This window comes from Phoca vitulina, unplaced genomic scaffold (assembly GCF_004348235.1).
Source record: "Phoca vitulina isolate PV1807 unplaced genomic scaffold, GSC_HSeal_1.0 scaffold20, whole genome shotgun sequence".
Lineage (NCBI taxonomy): Eukaryota > Metazoa > Chordata > Mammalia > Carnivora > Phocidae > Phoca > Phoca vitulina.
In genome coordinates, this window is record NW_022589723.1 from 29165867 (window position 1) to 29181775 (window position 15909).

Here is a 15909-nt window from a genome sequence, read left to right on the forward strand (position 1 = left end):
ATTCCATTATAGTATCAGCTCAAAACTATCACGTAAGTATAGGTATGGATGAGGTTCCTTGGGGGTAGTTCCTTAAGTCTAGTTCTTCTTTATCTGAAGACCTGTGAACTAAAGGCAAGTGATCTGCTCCCCACATGTGCAACATACAACGGCACAACCTATGCGGTGATGGCTGTGGACCCTCCTCTGTAAAAGGGGGGAAATGGAAGACATATCCTGGCAATTCTGAAATCCAACCAGACACAGGTTGGCAGCTCCTTGATGAGTACTCAAGGCCTGGGGATAATTCTTGTCTCTTGGGCTATATTCTCTGGGCCCTTGATTCTGCCCTCTGACTTATTATTTTTTCATGAAAGGTAGCATGTGTTTGTAGCTGAGTGGTTTTCTCAGCCTGCTTTCTGCTTGTATAAGTTTGGAGGTTCAAAGGCCTCTTTTGGACTCTCTCTCTCCTTTCAGTTGGAATAGTGTTCCTGCCAATACGATTTGTTTAAACTTGGTGAGGCTCCTCCAGATCTCATTGGGGTTCATGTTAGTAAACAAAAAGCATACCACCAAAGCCCTTCAAAGAAAGTGCTTCTGTAACTTGGGATTCTGCTAAGACAATTGGAGAAAAAACTTGTTTCTAATAAACCCTGTTGTTTATATAGCTCTCTGAGGCACCATCTTGGAAATTTCAGCAGTCAAAGGATTTTAGTCAGACCCTCAGCTTCATTTTATCTTTTTATTTAAAAAAAAAGATTTATTTATTTTACAGAGGGAGAGAGCGTGCGTGAGTACAGGGAGGGGCAGAGGGAGAGAGAAACTTAAGCAGCCTCCTCACTGAGCCTGGAGCCCGATGTGGGGCCGATCTCACCACCCTGAGATCACGACCTGAGCCAAAACCAAGAGTCGGACGCTTAACCAACTGTGCCACCCAAGCGCCCTTTCAGCTTCATTTTAGACCATGTCTTCCTGGAAGTGCCCTAAATTTTATCTTTGCCTTGAAGCCATTTTAGCTTCATTCACCATCTGGAGAGTCTGGGAATTTTCCAAACCATCATTATTGATTCTTTTAGTCTAGTAGTCCTTCCTTTAGCTTATGTCTCTTGTGCATTTTGGTATAAGCAGCAGGAAGAATCCAGGAGACACATTGAACACTGGACGTCTCAGCTGGATCACCCAGTTCATTGGGCACATTTTCTACTTTTCCCTGTCCCTGCAGGCAACAATGTTGCTAAACTTTCCACCAGCACAAAATTAGAATTCCTTTTCCTCCAGTTTCCAGTAAGATTTTCCTTACTCTCCTTTAGGTCCACACCTGCAGCCTCCAGAAAGGTCATCATACTTCTAAACAGTTTCTTCAAGGCTCCTGGGCTTTCACTAATGCTCTCTTCAAAAGACTTCACTCCAACTTCCAACCACTTGCTCTGTTCCAAATCCACTCCCCCATGTTTTAGGTTTTTGTTATGGCCTCACTCTACTTCTAGGTAACAAATCTGTAATGTAAAAAATACATGTCTCAGATATAATTCAAAATTCATATACTTTAAAGTATATGATTCAGTGGTTTTTAGTAGATTTATAAGGTGTATATCCATTCGATTCCAGGACATCTTCACCCCAAAAAAGCAATCTTCTACCCATTAGGCTTTGCTCCCTGTTCCTTTCTCCTTCAAAACCCTGGAAACCACCAACCTACTTTCTGTCTCTTTGGATTTGCCTATTATGGAAATTTCATTATCAATAGACTCTTACAGTATGTGGCCCTTTGTGTCTGGCTTCTTTCATCTGGTATAGTATGCATCAGGAATCTACTGTGTAACAAATTAGCCCATCTCACAATTTCTGTGTTTCGTAAGTTTGGAAGCAGCTCAGCTGAATGGTTCTAGCTCAAGGTCTCTCCTAGGATTGCAGACAAGATGTCAGTCATCTTAAGGCTTGCCTAGGGCTGGAGGATCTTATTTTAATATGGTTCACCCATGGGCCTCCATTACTTGCTGGCTTAATGCAAGAGATCTCAGTTTCTTCCCACATGGACCTCTCCATAGATCTGCTTGACTGTCCCATGACTTCGCCCAGATTGAGTAATTGAAGAGAGAACAAGGCAAATACCACAATGTGTTCTGTATTCTAGCCTTGGAAGTTATACACCATTGCTTACACCAAATTCTTGTGATCACACAGACCCGCCCTGATTCGGTGTGGGAGGCTGGCTCCACGGATGGCTCGTCAGAGTGTCGACAGCTCAGGAAATCTTGTAACAGCCGTAGATGAGTATATTGGGGATTATACTGTATTCAGGAAAATTCAGAAAGAAATCCGTTTTTCTACACTCCTCTGAAGGAGGGGTTTCCTGTATCTCTGAGCCCTAAGCCTATTTCTTCACTTTCCACTTTGATCTATAAAGGTAAATGGATGGATAATTCTGAGTTGGTTGAAGTGCAGAGAAAGCAGCTCCCTAAAGCAGATCCGCTTCATCTCCTGATTTCTTTCTGGCTTCTGATCTCTATGTCTTGTATTCATATTTGTCAAAGTTTTCCATCCGTGCCATTTTTGATAAACATAAAAAGGTCATTGCTTCAATTTATTAGATTAAATTTAGTATTTACATTTTAAAATATATTCTGACTAAAAGCAAATAGAATTATAATTTAAAAAGTGTTTCTGATAGAGAGCCGTGGTTCTAATTTGATCATGTGATATCAATATAAACTTTGAACTTTTGCACAGACCACAGAGTGAACTGCTCGGAGGCTCCAAAGAGGGGACATTTAAATTGGGAGAAAAAGATGAGGCAAGAGCATTATCTGGGTGTCAGGGAGAAGTGCACCGTGACTGAACTATAGGTGTGGGAGGGTCCACAGACTGTGAAGAGCCCCGTGAATTTAGTGAATGTGTATTATGAACAAGGCAGTTGCTTTCGTTGTTTTTCATCTTTTTTAGGATTCTTGAAGCTCTGAGAAGAGCCAGGAACTTTTTCTCAAAATGAGGTGATAGGCAAATGTCAGGGATTTACAGACCCTAGCTTAAGAATTCCCATTTCAGGTATTTTTGCCATGATAACGTCTTTTCTCACTTAATATTGTTAGAAACGGTATTGATAAATTTACATATCTCCCAAAGTTGTATCTCTGGTGTGGCTGATCCTTAATATTGGGGGAAAGAACTTGGCACAAGTTTCTTGTGTTTGGGTTTTTTTTTTTTTTTTCTGTAATTTACAAGTTGTCAAGGCAATCATTAGCTACAAATTATTTGCTTTACCTTCCTGTATCAAACTGGTCTTTTATTTTGTGAAATTGAAAAGAAAATACCACAAAGCACAAAAGATTCACATGGCAGATACTCAATATAGTCTCACTACCCTAAAATGTTAACATTTAGTTACATTTTCCTCATTAAAAAATAATAAATAAAACATAAGAGATAAAGCTGAAGACCCCTTTAACTGCCACCCAAAGTTCCAGCCCTTTTGCCTTACAGGCAATAGCTATCAGCAGTTGGTGTATACCCTTCCTATTCCTTGTTTAGTTCTCTCACAGCCATGTATGTATCCATATCTAATAATAGTATTAATTTGTATTATTTACATTTATACAAATAGCATCACAGTATACATGTTTTCTACGTTCCATTTTAAATTTAACATTGTTTTGTGATCTGGTCAGCGTATTTTAACTGCGATAAAATACTACATTGTAGGACTATCTCATACTGTTTTCTTATTGACGGATTTTTTTTTTTTTTTTTTTAGTAGGCAATGCTGTAAGGAACATCCTTTTCTTGGTTGAACCATATGAAATTGTTTTTGTAAGTCAAAAATATTTGAGTAGGGACAATTTTTTATGGTTGAACTTAATTCTGTTGTGTGTATGCCAACAGTAACTTTTGATTTTGGACTATACGATGAATGGGAAATGGTATCTGTTTGTTTTTACTTGCATTTACGTATTGTTGGTGAAGTTAGACATATTTTCATATGCTCATTATGAGCCATTTTGATTTCTTCTAATAGAAATTTCCCACCTATATTCTGTGCTCATCTGGAATAGGGGAAATGAATAAAGCATTTCTTTAAGAATTTATTGTGGACATGTTAATGGATTAGGAAATGAGTAACCTCAAAGTTCTCCCAAAGTGTGGTAATTTTCCAGTGGCCATAAATTCCTCTTGTTCCATTGTGTGTACTCCTTTGTAATGTGATTTTACCTTTTTCCCCAGCCAAAGGTGGAGACTGTTTCTCCACTCTCTTGAATCTAGGCTGGCCTTGTGATTTGCTTGGACCTATAGAATATGGTGGAAATGATGTTGTGTAAGTTCCAGAACGTAGGCTTTAAGAGCCCTTCCAGCTTCCAGCTTCCCCTCTGAGAATACTGCCCCAAAACTGCCTTGTAAAGAAGCCAGATTAGTTTACTGGAGCATGGGAGGCCACACAAAGGAGAACCGAGATGCCCTAGCTGACAGCCAGCACCCACTGCCAGGCCTGTGACTAAAGCCATTTAGACCTTCCAGACCAGTAGAGCCTCTAGCTGAATGCAGCTGCATGAGTGAGCCCAGGTAAGACCAACCCACAGAATCATGAGAAAAAATAAATCACCATTAATTTAAGTCATTAAATTAGGGGGTGGCTTACTTTGCAGCCGTAGTTAATGTAGCTATGCTCACTGGTGCCTGGCTGGCCTCAGTTGGTGGAGCGTGTGACTCTTGGTCTCAGGGTTGTGAGCTTGAGCCCCACGTTGGGTGTAGAGATTATTTAAAAGTAAAATCTCTTTTAAAAAAATAGTTAACTATCCTCTAGTGTGGTAATGAAATGGGTAAATAATTTGGAAAAGAAAAACAGAACTTGAAAGTACTTGATATTTAATAGTATCCTTTTTTCTTTAAAAAAAAAATATTAACAACTTGCTTATTATGTGTTAGGCATTGTGCTAATAAGCACCTTGTATATTATCTCATCTTCAAAACAACCCTATTAGGTAGAAATTATTCTTATTTTGCCAGAGGTCACACAACCATTAGCCATTGGAATGGATTAGGGAATGAATAACCTCATATTTTCAGAATCTCAGTTTTCAAATCTGGGATAGCATTTTAAAACTTGGTATTCTGTGATAGGCAGAACCGTGGCCCCCTACAGATGTCCTAATCCCCAGAACCTGTGAATAGGTTACCTTACTTAGCAAAAGGGACATTGCTGATGTAATTAAATCAAGGATCCTGTATGGGGAAATTGTCCTGGATTTTCTGGGTGAGCCCAATGTAATCACAAGTGTCCTGATAAGAGGAAAGAAGGGGTGCCTGGGTGGCTCAGTTGGTTGGGCATCCGACTCTTGATTTTGGCTCAGGGTTGATTGAGCCAAAATCAGCCCTGGGATTGAACTCCAGGTCAGGCTCTGTGCTCAGTGGCAAGTCTGCTTAAGGATTTCTCTCCCTCTGCCCCTCCCCCTGCTCACGTGCACAATCTCTCTCTCTCTAAAATAAATAAGTAAATCTTTTTAAAAAAATAGTACGAGGAAGGTAGAAAGTGAGAGTCAGAGGAGATGTGAAGACATAAGTAGAGGTAGGAGGATGTGGGGTCACGGACAAAGGAATGCAGGCAGCTTCTTAGAAGGTGGAAAAGACAAGGAAACAGATCTCCTCCTAGAGCCCCCAGAAGGAACATGGCCACACTGACACCTTGATTTTAGCCATTTTGGACTTCGGACCTCGAGAACTGTAAGATAATAAGTTTCTGTTTTCCTTGTTTCTTTGTTTTTTTGTGTGTGTATTTTTTGTTTTGTTTTAGAGAGATAGATGATCCTTTAAGTTTATGCTGTTTTAAGCCACTAAATTTGTGCTAATCTGTTAACAGCAGCAACAGGAAACTATATTCCAACTATTTTTAGCCATACTTCTAATATGGAGAATTTTTTGTTAAGAAAAAGCAAATGAGAAGGAATTCTAGGAAGATAACAGCTTATTCTGCCTTCTTTACAGTTACATACTCAGTAAGCAGATACACAAATTAGAGTAACAGTGATGTATAATCTTACAGTCATCAAAATGGCAAAAAAATTAGATTCATTTATTAATGGAAGAGATGGAGGAGGGGGAGAATGTTTCTTATATTGCTGGTGGAAAGCAATTGGTATTACCTGTCAAAATTAAAGATACATGTTTATCTTTCCAACAAGCAATCCTACTCCTAGAAATCTAACCCACAGAAATAAAAGCACCATTATTAAGAACATATTTAAATATATTTATGACAATTGATTATAGTGGAAAAAAACAGAAACAAAGTGCCCATCAACAGGATAATACTGAATAAATTATGGCACTTCTATACCATAGGATGGTATTCAACCATTAAAAAGAATTAAAGTTGAACCCCTGCTTCACACTCTATGCAAAAATTAATTCAAGTTAATTCAAAATGGATCAAAAGTAAATGTAAAAACTAAAACTATAAAGTTCTTAGAAGAAAACAGGCATGAATCTCCATAACCTTGAATTAGGCAATGATTTCTTAAATATTCCACCAACCAAAAGCACAAGAAACAACAACAACAAAAATAAATTGGACTTCATTAAGATGTTCGTTTTTCTGAGGACAAAGATGAAGACAACCCACAGAATGGGAGAAAATCGTATATATGTGCTGTATCTAGAACATGTAAGAATTCTTACAACTCAACAATAAAACTGAACCCAATTAAAAATGGGCAAAGGATCTGAATAGACATTTCTCCAAAGATGTATGAATAGCCAGTAAGCACATAAAAAGGTGGTCAACATAATCATCAGGGAAATGCAAATCAAAATCAAAGTGAGATAGCTCTTCACACATACTAAGATGGTTATGATCAAAAAGACTGACAAAAACAAGTGTTGGTGAGGAAGTGGGGAAATTGTAACCCTTGTGTATTACTAGTCGGAATGTAAGATGGTGCAGCCTCTTTGGAAAATAGGCAATTCCTCAAAAAGCTAAACACAGAATTACTATAACCTAGCAATTCTACTTCTAGGTATATTACCCAAGAGAACTTAAAATATGTCTACATAAAAAAGTGTACACTCATGTTCAAAATAGCCAAAAAGTGAAAACAATGCAATATCCATCAACTGATGAACGGATATACAAAATGTGTATTCTTACAACAGAGTATTATTGTCATAAAAAGGAATGAAGTACTGATACATACTACAGTGTGATGGTTATCTTAAACATTATGCTAAGTCGAAGAAGCCAGATACAAAAGGGTACATATTATATTACCCTATTTATATAAAGTGTCCAGAATAGGCAAATTGGTTGAGGTAGAAAGCATATTAGTGGTTGCCAGGAGCTGGGAGGAGGAAGGAAGGGGAAGTGAATGCTAACAAATACGGAGATTCCTTATGGAGTAATGAAAATAGTCTGGGATTAGACAGTGGTGACAGTTTGCACAACCTGTGAATATACTAAAAACCACTGCATTTTACCTTGTAAAAGGTTGAATTTTATGATATCTACATTATATGAAGAAGAAGAATAAGAACAAGATCAAGAACAGGAAGAACCTTTTCTGATGATTTCCAGGAACACCAGATAAGAAACCATTTGTCATCTGATCAGGTCAGAAGCCAAGAATTCCATTTTATTTTTTAGTTATCTTTATGTAACTGGATTTTCTATTTATAGAAGAGATTAAGTTTTCTTTAAAAATATGTTTATGTCTGGGGTGCCTGGCTGGATTGGTGGAGCATGTGACTCTTGATCTAAGGGCTTTAAGTTCAAGCCCCACGTTGGGCATAGATTACTTAAAAATAAAATATTAATAAAGTGTTTACATGAAAAACCAGAATCAGTATAAATAATAGTATTAAAGAAAAACAATTAGTAAATAACAAAGTGTGTGGCAGACTTTGAAGTTTGTCCTAGTGTACTATTATTTTTCAAGCCCAGTAATACTGTTTAAGTTAATAATGAAATAAAACTCAATACACCATTCACTTCCCAGTGCCAAGTATCTCCATAACTTAATCCTTAGATATGCTCTTCCAAGTACAATCCTCTTTCACTAATATTTCCAAGGAAATTTTCAGGGATTTGCCCTCTAAGTTAGTTATCATAGGTTTTGCTCCTTTCCCTATCAATAGCCTGTCATCCCCACTGGCTCTCCCTGTGGCCAAGGTTCCTAAACTATGCAAGCTGAGGTGAGTTGGGGCACCATAGCAAAAACATTGATACTTGATACCTTTCGGATACCATGCCTAATTCTAGTTCCAGGTAGTTCAGTTACATTATATGGCACCACATGCCTTTTGATGATGTCCTGTCTTTGTGAAGCTGGGTTTGGGGCCATTGCTGTGATAAAAAGCAAGTACACCAGAGCCACTCAACACACATCTGTAGTCATGAGTGCTCATGTGTCTGGACCAGAGAATTCCATGTCATCTACCATTCTCAGCCAGGACATCCTGAGGGTAAATCAAGCTACTCCTGATGCCTCCTCTCAAATTTCCTACCCCAAAAGGTGCTTCCTATAATTAAGACCCCAGCTGCAGTTATCTACTAAATTTTGCAGTATGTTAGGGCCACATAAATCCATGGCATTACATTGTAATTACTGTTTAATTATACTGAATGTTACTGCATTAAATATGTACTTTTATACATGTGTTTCCATAGTTACAATGGCAAAACTGTATTTAGAATTAACAAATAATGGACTTCTTTCCATTTTTTAATTATTTAGCCCACTCACAGCAATTTGGAAAAGGACTGATAATCAAATATTTACGGTTTCTACTCCTGAAATGAGACAAACTAATCAGAATACACTTTTTTAAATGTTTATACCAAATTCACACACAGGGTATATATAAACATACAGCATATTCACACACACTAAAAAAAGAGAGAGAAGGGAAATTTGCCCATAATCAAAACTTTATTGAAAAACTGACACCAAAATAGGACATCACTGTTGTAAACCTTACAAAATTAAACATAATTACATTATCTTGGTAGATAACTGGAATTACTGAACTGATAAGGCTTTCTGCGATATAACACAAATTCAAGAGGTTGTGTGGATCATTAGTGTTGCTTTCTTCTAAATGAACACCCTGCAAAGGAATCACGAGAACATGTTAAACACAAGTGTACACTCTCTCTGCTATAGTCTTAATGACAAAAAGTATTTTTTCAGTTAAAAAAAACCTAAGTTTTAGGAATATTAGAATAATATTCACATACAGGTTATTTATCCTTGTATGCCAGAAATTTACTATAATAAATCTTGTATATTTGAATTTATTCTGATGTGACTATAACTGTTATTCCTGTTTCTCAAATGCTATATTAGAGTCTATGTAAGACCATGAGCCTAAATTCAACAGTTAAGACTTTAATCCAAGCTGTCAGAAAATGCAATCTTAATTTTTAGGAGTTATTCTGAATTACTTTCCTAAGAAACTGATTTTGATTAGAATTCTCTTCAAATCTATTAGAAAAACTCTAATACCCTATTAATCATCCATTGGCACAAAACTCCAAGATCATGACATGATATAAAGGTTTAAAAAATCTTACAAGTATACTTTTGAGAGAAATACTGCACTTAAATATCATATAGTGACTTTGTACTTAGATCTCACCAGGTCACACAAAATAGATGTTGGATTTGTTGCCAACTTAAAACTCTCCTGGTGAGAACAACATGGAATTCACAACACCCCCAAAATATCACAAGCAAATTTCAAATATCATTATGGAATTACAAATCTATAAGTACTACTATGGAAAACAATATACATAATTACTATTTTTTTCTTACTGCACAAAAGTGAAAGAGGAGTTAAAATGGGATTTTTAGAGGCACCTGGCTGGCTCAGTTGGTAGAGCATGCGACTCTTGATCTCCGGGATTTTAAGTTTGAGCCTCATGTTGGGTGTAGAGATTACTTAAAAATAAAATCTTTTTAAAAAATAAATAAAATGGGATTTTTATTTAACCATTAAGTAGGTGCTCTGAGAAATCAAACTGCTGGCATTTTAATTTATACCTTAGTTATCTGTTGCCTAGCTAGCAATGATAAAAACTGTCTTCAGTCCAATGTGTCAAATACATATGAAACAAAATATTTACAAGAGAATTTTAAAAATTCTATGGTTTTAAAAATCCCTTATATCCTACGGTATGTACTTATTCTTTTGCTCCATTCTGACTTATGTTTAATATTCCAAATTAAGCAGCCTAAATAACTACACAGAATTAGGTGTTCCAGACCAAGAAAAACAATAGTTAAAGGAGTTCTTTGCAAAATCAAAGGTATAAACTTATCCATTTGAGCAGGGCACTCTTTACTGAAAGAGCATACAACAAAAGATAAAATTATTTTGGTAATAATGAATTTATGATTTCTTTTAAACTGGTCTTTAATAAGGTGGACATTTATAATCCTAAAACCTCATCACTGGGTTAGAAAATGCCAAACGAATACCCTCTGTGAGTCTGGCCTTTCCTCCTGTTGGCTGGCACAACACTGTTGAACAGCCTACACAAAGAACCACCGTCTGAGCATGGCTGAAAACCGTGGTAATCTTGTAGCAACCTAGAAAAAGGACAACGTTAAAAGTGAAAAGCAGAAGAAAATAAAGCCTATTGTTCACCATATTTCTAGTAAATTCCTTGTAATAGATGAAGAACATTAGTGCTGTACAACAGCAAGCCACACATTTAACTTAAACTTTTCCAGTCGTCACATAAAAAAAAGAAGTTTAAAAAGCCAACAGGTGAAATTAATAATATATTTTATTGAACTTAGTATTTCCAAAATATTATTACCATTTCAACATGTAATCAATATGGTTTTTATGTGTGTGTTACATATTGAAAATCCAGTGTATATTTTACACTTTAAGAGTATTTTCCACTTTGACTAGCCACATTTCAAGTGCTCAGTAGCTACGTATAGCTAATGGCCACCACACTGGGCAGCACAGCTTAACACTAAAGAATCAACATACTTCTCACTGCACCATAAAAAAGAAAACTAATCATCTGAACAGCTTAACGACTTAGTAAGTCAAATGTCTTATCCCCTTTGGAGTCTCATCTTCAGCAACCCCTCCCCCCAAATGTTTCTACAATGGTTTGGATAGTTTATTAGGAAAATACACTTTTTGACATTTCCAATTCTGTGATCCCACCTCTACTCCACAAAAGGTCCTAACTTATCTATCTAAACATACACAACGCACTAGCAATCCCTTCAGAAATTTTCCTTGGGAAAGGAATTAAGATTTGAAATTTTACCTGGACATTTTACATCCATAAAATAGGAATTTGGGCTCTGAACTAGCCGTTTCTTTTTATGTTTTTTCTTTTCCTCTTCCAAGGACGGGTGTAGTAAATCTCTAGCCAACTGAATAAAAAAAGCATATTATTATTGCTAGAAGGAATCCACACTGCTGGCAGATTTAACCATATGTGAAATATACATGCAAGACAAGGGATAACAGTCATACTCAGCAGAGGCAACACGCCAGATGTTATTTATTTAGCCTGTTAAGTAACTTTAATCAATACTTTTTATAATGCTTGTGTTCTCCAAGTCCCGGTAAAGGAACTCTATGACGATCAAGAAGCCTCTGGTACGCGAAATCCCGTTCTTTACTCAACTGAGCACTAGTCTCCAATAAAAGCAACACTGTGGTGCGAAGTAAGAACCTGACCCCAACCCTGCGCCCGCTGAGAGCAGAAATCGCTGAGGTAGACCCGAGAGTGCCAACGCTGGGGTGATTTCTGCCCCCTGCCCCCGGGGTTCAACATCTGATCTGACAGGAACTCTGAGTGGCTGAAGCGTGACTGTCCTTGACGGAGTTAACATGTAAGGCAACTGCGAAAACAGTTTTTAAAAAGGAAACCGCAGAAAATCGCTTCCGAGAGGGGGCGAGAACCAACCAGCGCAAGAAAAGCAAAAAGACTCCAAAGATTACAGTCTCACGGGCGCCCACCCAACCCCAAGAAGGCTGAGTGTCACCCGAGGAGCTGTCCCCTCCTAGCCACTCACTCCAGACCTGAGCCCGGGGCCGCCCCGGATCCTCCCCGCTCCACGCCCAGAACAGGGCCCGACACGCCGCGCTGCCCGGGCAAGTCCCAACAAGTCCGCCACGCGCGGAGGAGCTGCGCGGATCCAAGCCACCGAGCCGTGTTCGGCAGGGACCCCTCCCCGGGCCCGCCGAGGCGTCGGGCGAACGCGCCCCGCGATCCCCCGACAGAGAAGCCCGAAACAAACGGAAAGCCAGAAGTAAACAACTCACAGGCATGTTGATCTTTCGCAATCCCAGCCAGTCCCGATCTCTAAGGCGACACCCCTAGCGAGCAGCACGCGATCGGGCGAGCGGTATCAACTTCCGGGATAGAGGAGGCTGGGCGGAGCGGAGCGGCGGGGCGGGCGGGCCCGTCCGCTCTAGGCGCTCCTCTCGGTGGTGGGGTCGGCTTCGGCCGGGGCCGCAGACCGCGGGCGGCGGGGTCTCTGAGGGCGCCCTCGTTCCGAAGGCCCGGACGGCGCGAGCCGAGGGGCTTCCTGGGCGAGGGCCGCCGGCCTTAGGGCTCCGCCTCGGACAAGTGGTGCCCGGGACCAGGCTGAGGCGGTGTGGCCCGGCTGGGAAGCCGCCTGGGGCTTAGGCCGCGGAGAAGGGAGCGGCGGCGGCAGCCCCAGCCCGGTCGCGTAGCGGGACCCGGCGGGCGCGTCGGACCGGCCCTCCACGGTCCCGGCCGCCGGGCCCCAGCTCTGCGGCGCTTCTGCGGTGCAGCACGTGTCCGCTCGTTTATTAAAACCAGTAGCATTAATCAAAACTATTAATCCGTGGCCGCGAAATTATGAAAGTTTCGTATACTTGTGCATCCAGCTTCCAAGGAACTGGTTAAGTTCTTCGGGGGTGCGGCTCTGCCTTGGGTTTGCTTTGCCCTGAAAAAGTTTTTAAGAAGCACCGATTCTTGGTTCACCGCAAGGCTCCTTCCTGCCTCTGAGAATTACACCTTCCAGAGCGGACGACTCGGGCCTGAAAAAACGGCGTCGAGAGCCAGACTTGAAATATTCTTGAGGAGGACGAGCTTGAGGGATGGGTGTGAATATGATCAAAAGCTAGGAAACCAGGCTCTCTCTGACAAATAAATAAATAAAACCTTTAGACAAACCATAAGAGACTCTTAATCTCAGGAAACAAACAGGGTTGCTGGAGTGGAGGGGGGTGGGAGGGATGGGGTGGCTGGGTGATGGACACTGGGGAGGGTATGTGCTATGGTGAGCGCTGTGAATTGTGTGAGACTGTTGAATCACAGACCTGTACCCGTGAAACAAATAATACATTATATGTTAATTAAAAAAAAAAGCGCTAGGGAATCAGGGAAATGCTTAACCAGAAAAATGTCCTAGGTGACATTCTCCATCACCTTTTATTTCACACATTTTGGGAAATGCAGAAAAAATGAAGAAAATTAAAATTACTATCCAGAGATAAACATTATTGACAATTTGACCTATAACCTTCCAAACATTTTTTATTTACGTGGATTTAGGTTTGTTGGGGATTTGGGTTTTACATAATTGCTATCACCTTGTGCGTATTCTTTTGTAGACTTGATTATCTCCCCACTACCTATAATGAACATTGTTCCATGTTACTACATATTTTACTACATTATGACTTTTAATGTGGACATAGCATTCATCCTATGAATATATATCCTCCTTTCATCCATACACTAAAGTGGTCATTGGGTTTGGGTTTTTTAATGTTTAGTATTTTAAATATGACAAAATATTAAATATTTTGTAAAGATAAGTATATGGAATAATACAATAGTGTAGCAGAATAATGACCCCCAAAGACTTCAATGCCCTCATCCCCAGGACCTATAGTTACATGGCAACTGGAATTAGGGTTGCTAATTAGCTAATTATGAGTATTATCTGGGTAGGCCCAAAGTGATCACAAGGGTCCTTAAAAGTGGAAGAGGAAGACAGTAAAAAAAGAGTCAGAGAAAGAGATGAAGTGATGAAAAAGGTCTGAGAGAGGCTATGTTGCTGGATGTGAAGAGGGAAGGGGGGCCAGAGCCAAGGAATGTGGACAGCATCTAGAAGCTAGAAATAGACTCTGACCTGGAGTCTCCTGAAGGAACACCGTCCTGCCAGCCCCTCAGTTGTAACCCAGTAAAACTCCGGTCAGACTTTGAACTACAGAACTGTGAGATAAGAAATTTATGTTGTTTTAAGCTGCTAACTTTATGGTAATTTGTTACAGTAGGAAACACATACAGTAATGAAGACCATGTAGCCACTCCCCAACTCTGTCAAATCTGACCATTCAATACTCCCTCCCCAGGATTTGTCATTTTAAAAATAACACTGTAGTAAATATTCTTGTGGATAAGTCTCTATGCACATCCTTGATTATTTCCTTAAGATAAATTCCTAGAGGGGGCGCCTGGGTGGCTCAGTCGGTTAAGTGTCTGCCTTTGGTTTAGGTCAGCCCAGGGTCCGGGATCAACCCCTACTCCCTGCTCAGTGGGGAGTTTGCTTCTCTCTCTTCCTCTGCCCTTCTGCCCTGCTTGTGCTAGCATGCCCTCTCTCTCTCTCTCTCTCTCTCTGTGTGTCTCAAATAAATAATCTTAAAAAAAGATAAATTCCTAGAGGAGAAATTCCTGAGTCAAAAGTTATGCATATTTTAAGGTTTATAATATAAACTGCCAAATTACCCTCCAGAAAAATCAAACCAATTTACATTCCAATTGTAAATGTTTGAGAATGCCCCTTTCTTTGTACCCTTGACGATACTGGATATTATGTTTTTCCCTATGTCCGTCCATCTTGAAGAACCGTATGGTATTTTATCATACCACTGTTATTTTAATTAATATTTTTCATGTGCTTATTGGCACCTAGCATATTTCTATTGAGATGATCATCCATTTCTTCCTTATGTATCCTTTTTTTTAAAATATTTTATTTATTTATTTGACAGAGAGAGACACAGCGAGAGAGGGAACACAAGCAGGGGGAGTGGGAGAGGGAGAAGCAGGCTTCCCGCTGAGCAGGGAGCCCGATGCGAGGCTCCATCCCAGGACTCTGGGATCATGACCTGAGCCAAAGGCAGACGCATAAAGACTGAGCCACCCAGGCGCCCCTGTATCTTTTTTTTTTTTTAAGTAGGCTCCACGCCCAGTGTGAGGCTTGAACTCACGACCCTGAGATGAAGAGTCGCATGCTCTACCGAATGAGTCAGCTAGGCACTTCCCCCATTATGTATTCTTTCATATTAAGGCCATTAACCAGTAATCACATATGCTGCAAATATTTTTCCCAACTTGTTATTTCCTATTAACTCTATCTTATTGATTTTGGGAGTGATTTTAAAACTATATAGAATTTTTTAATTTCGTATACATATATTTCAAACCTATTGGCGTTTCCTGTTTTGCTTTTGTGTTTTGACAGGCCTTTGCCATCTTAGGATCAGCTAAACTTTCTTCTCATTCTTTTCTTATGATATTTATCCTTTAACTTTTTAATTCACCTGGAATTTATTCTGGCATTTGATGCATAGTAAGACTCAGGACACTTTCTAATGATCACTCCTAGTTATTGCTTCAGTTCCTTACTAATGCCCAGGATGGTGTCAAAACCCTCAACTTCTGAGACACTATAAAGACAGGAGGAATAGAAGTCAAGGTCAGGAAGACCTGGGTTCTATAACTCTCCCTCCTCCTCCAAAGCTCAGTGTCTCCTACAATGTCCCTGGGTCCTTGCACTGCTGGCAGATAAAGGGACCCAGAGCCACTTTGCCTTGGCAGCCCGCTGTCAGGGAATCCCACCTGGCTTCCCAAAGAACCATGAAGTGCCAGTTGGAGTTCGTATGCTGCTGAGAACTCCCCAGCTGTTCTATCTGGCCACATCTGAG

General features: G+C 39.8%; 1 protein-coding gene across 1 annotated transcript; it reads right to left on the reverse strand.

Annotated features, from left to right (window-relative positions):
* Window positions 1-8869: 8869 nt before the first annotated feature.
* Window positions 8870-12421, reverse strand: RPS27L (ribosomal protein S27 like). Its single transcript, XM_032417405.1, has 4 exons — window positions 12268-12421; window positions 11261-11369; window positions 10446-10556; window positions 8870-9069 (listed from the first exon to the last, which is right to left on the reverse strand). Exons 1-4 carry the CDS (start codon window positions 12271-12273, stop codon window positions 9041-9043), a joined length of 255 nt encoding a protein of 84 aa, XP_032273296.1. The 5' UTR covers window positions 12274-12421; the 3' UTR covers window positions 8870-9040.
* Between the last annotated feature and the right edge of the window lie 3488 nt (window positions 12422-15909).

Excerpts from the sequence above, each read along its gene's own strand:
- RPS27L (XM_032417405.1), bottom strand. Across the intron at positions 10,557-11,260 it reads TATGGATGTAAAATGTCCAG|GTTGCTACAAGATTACCACG; the intron begins GTAAAATTTCAA and ends TCCTTTTTCTAG. Across the intron at positions 9,070-10,445 it reads AAAGGCCAGACTCACAGAGG|GGTGTTCATTTAGAAGAAAG; the intron begins GTATTCGTTTGG and ends ATTCCTTTGCAG.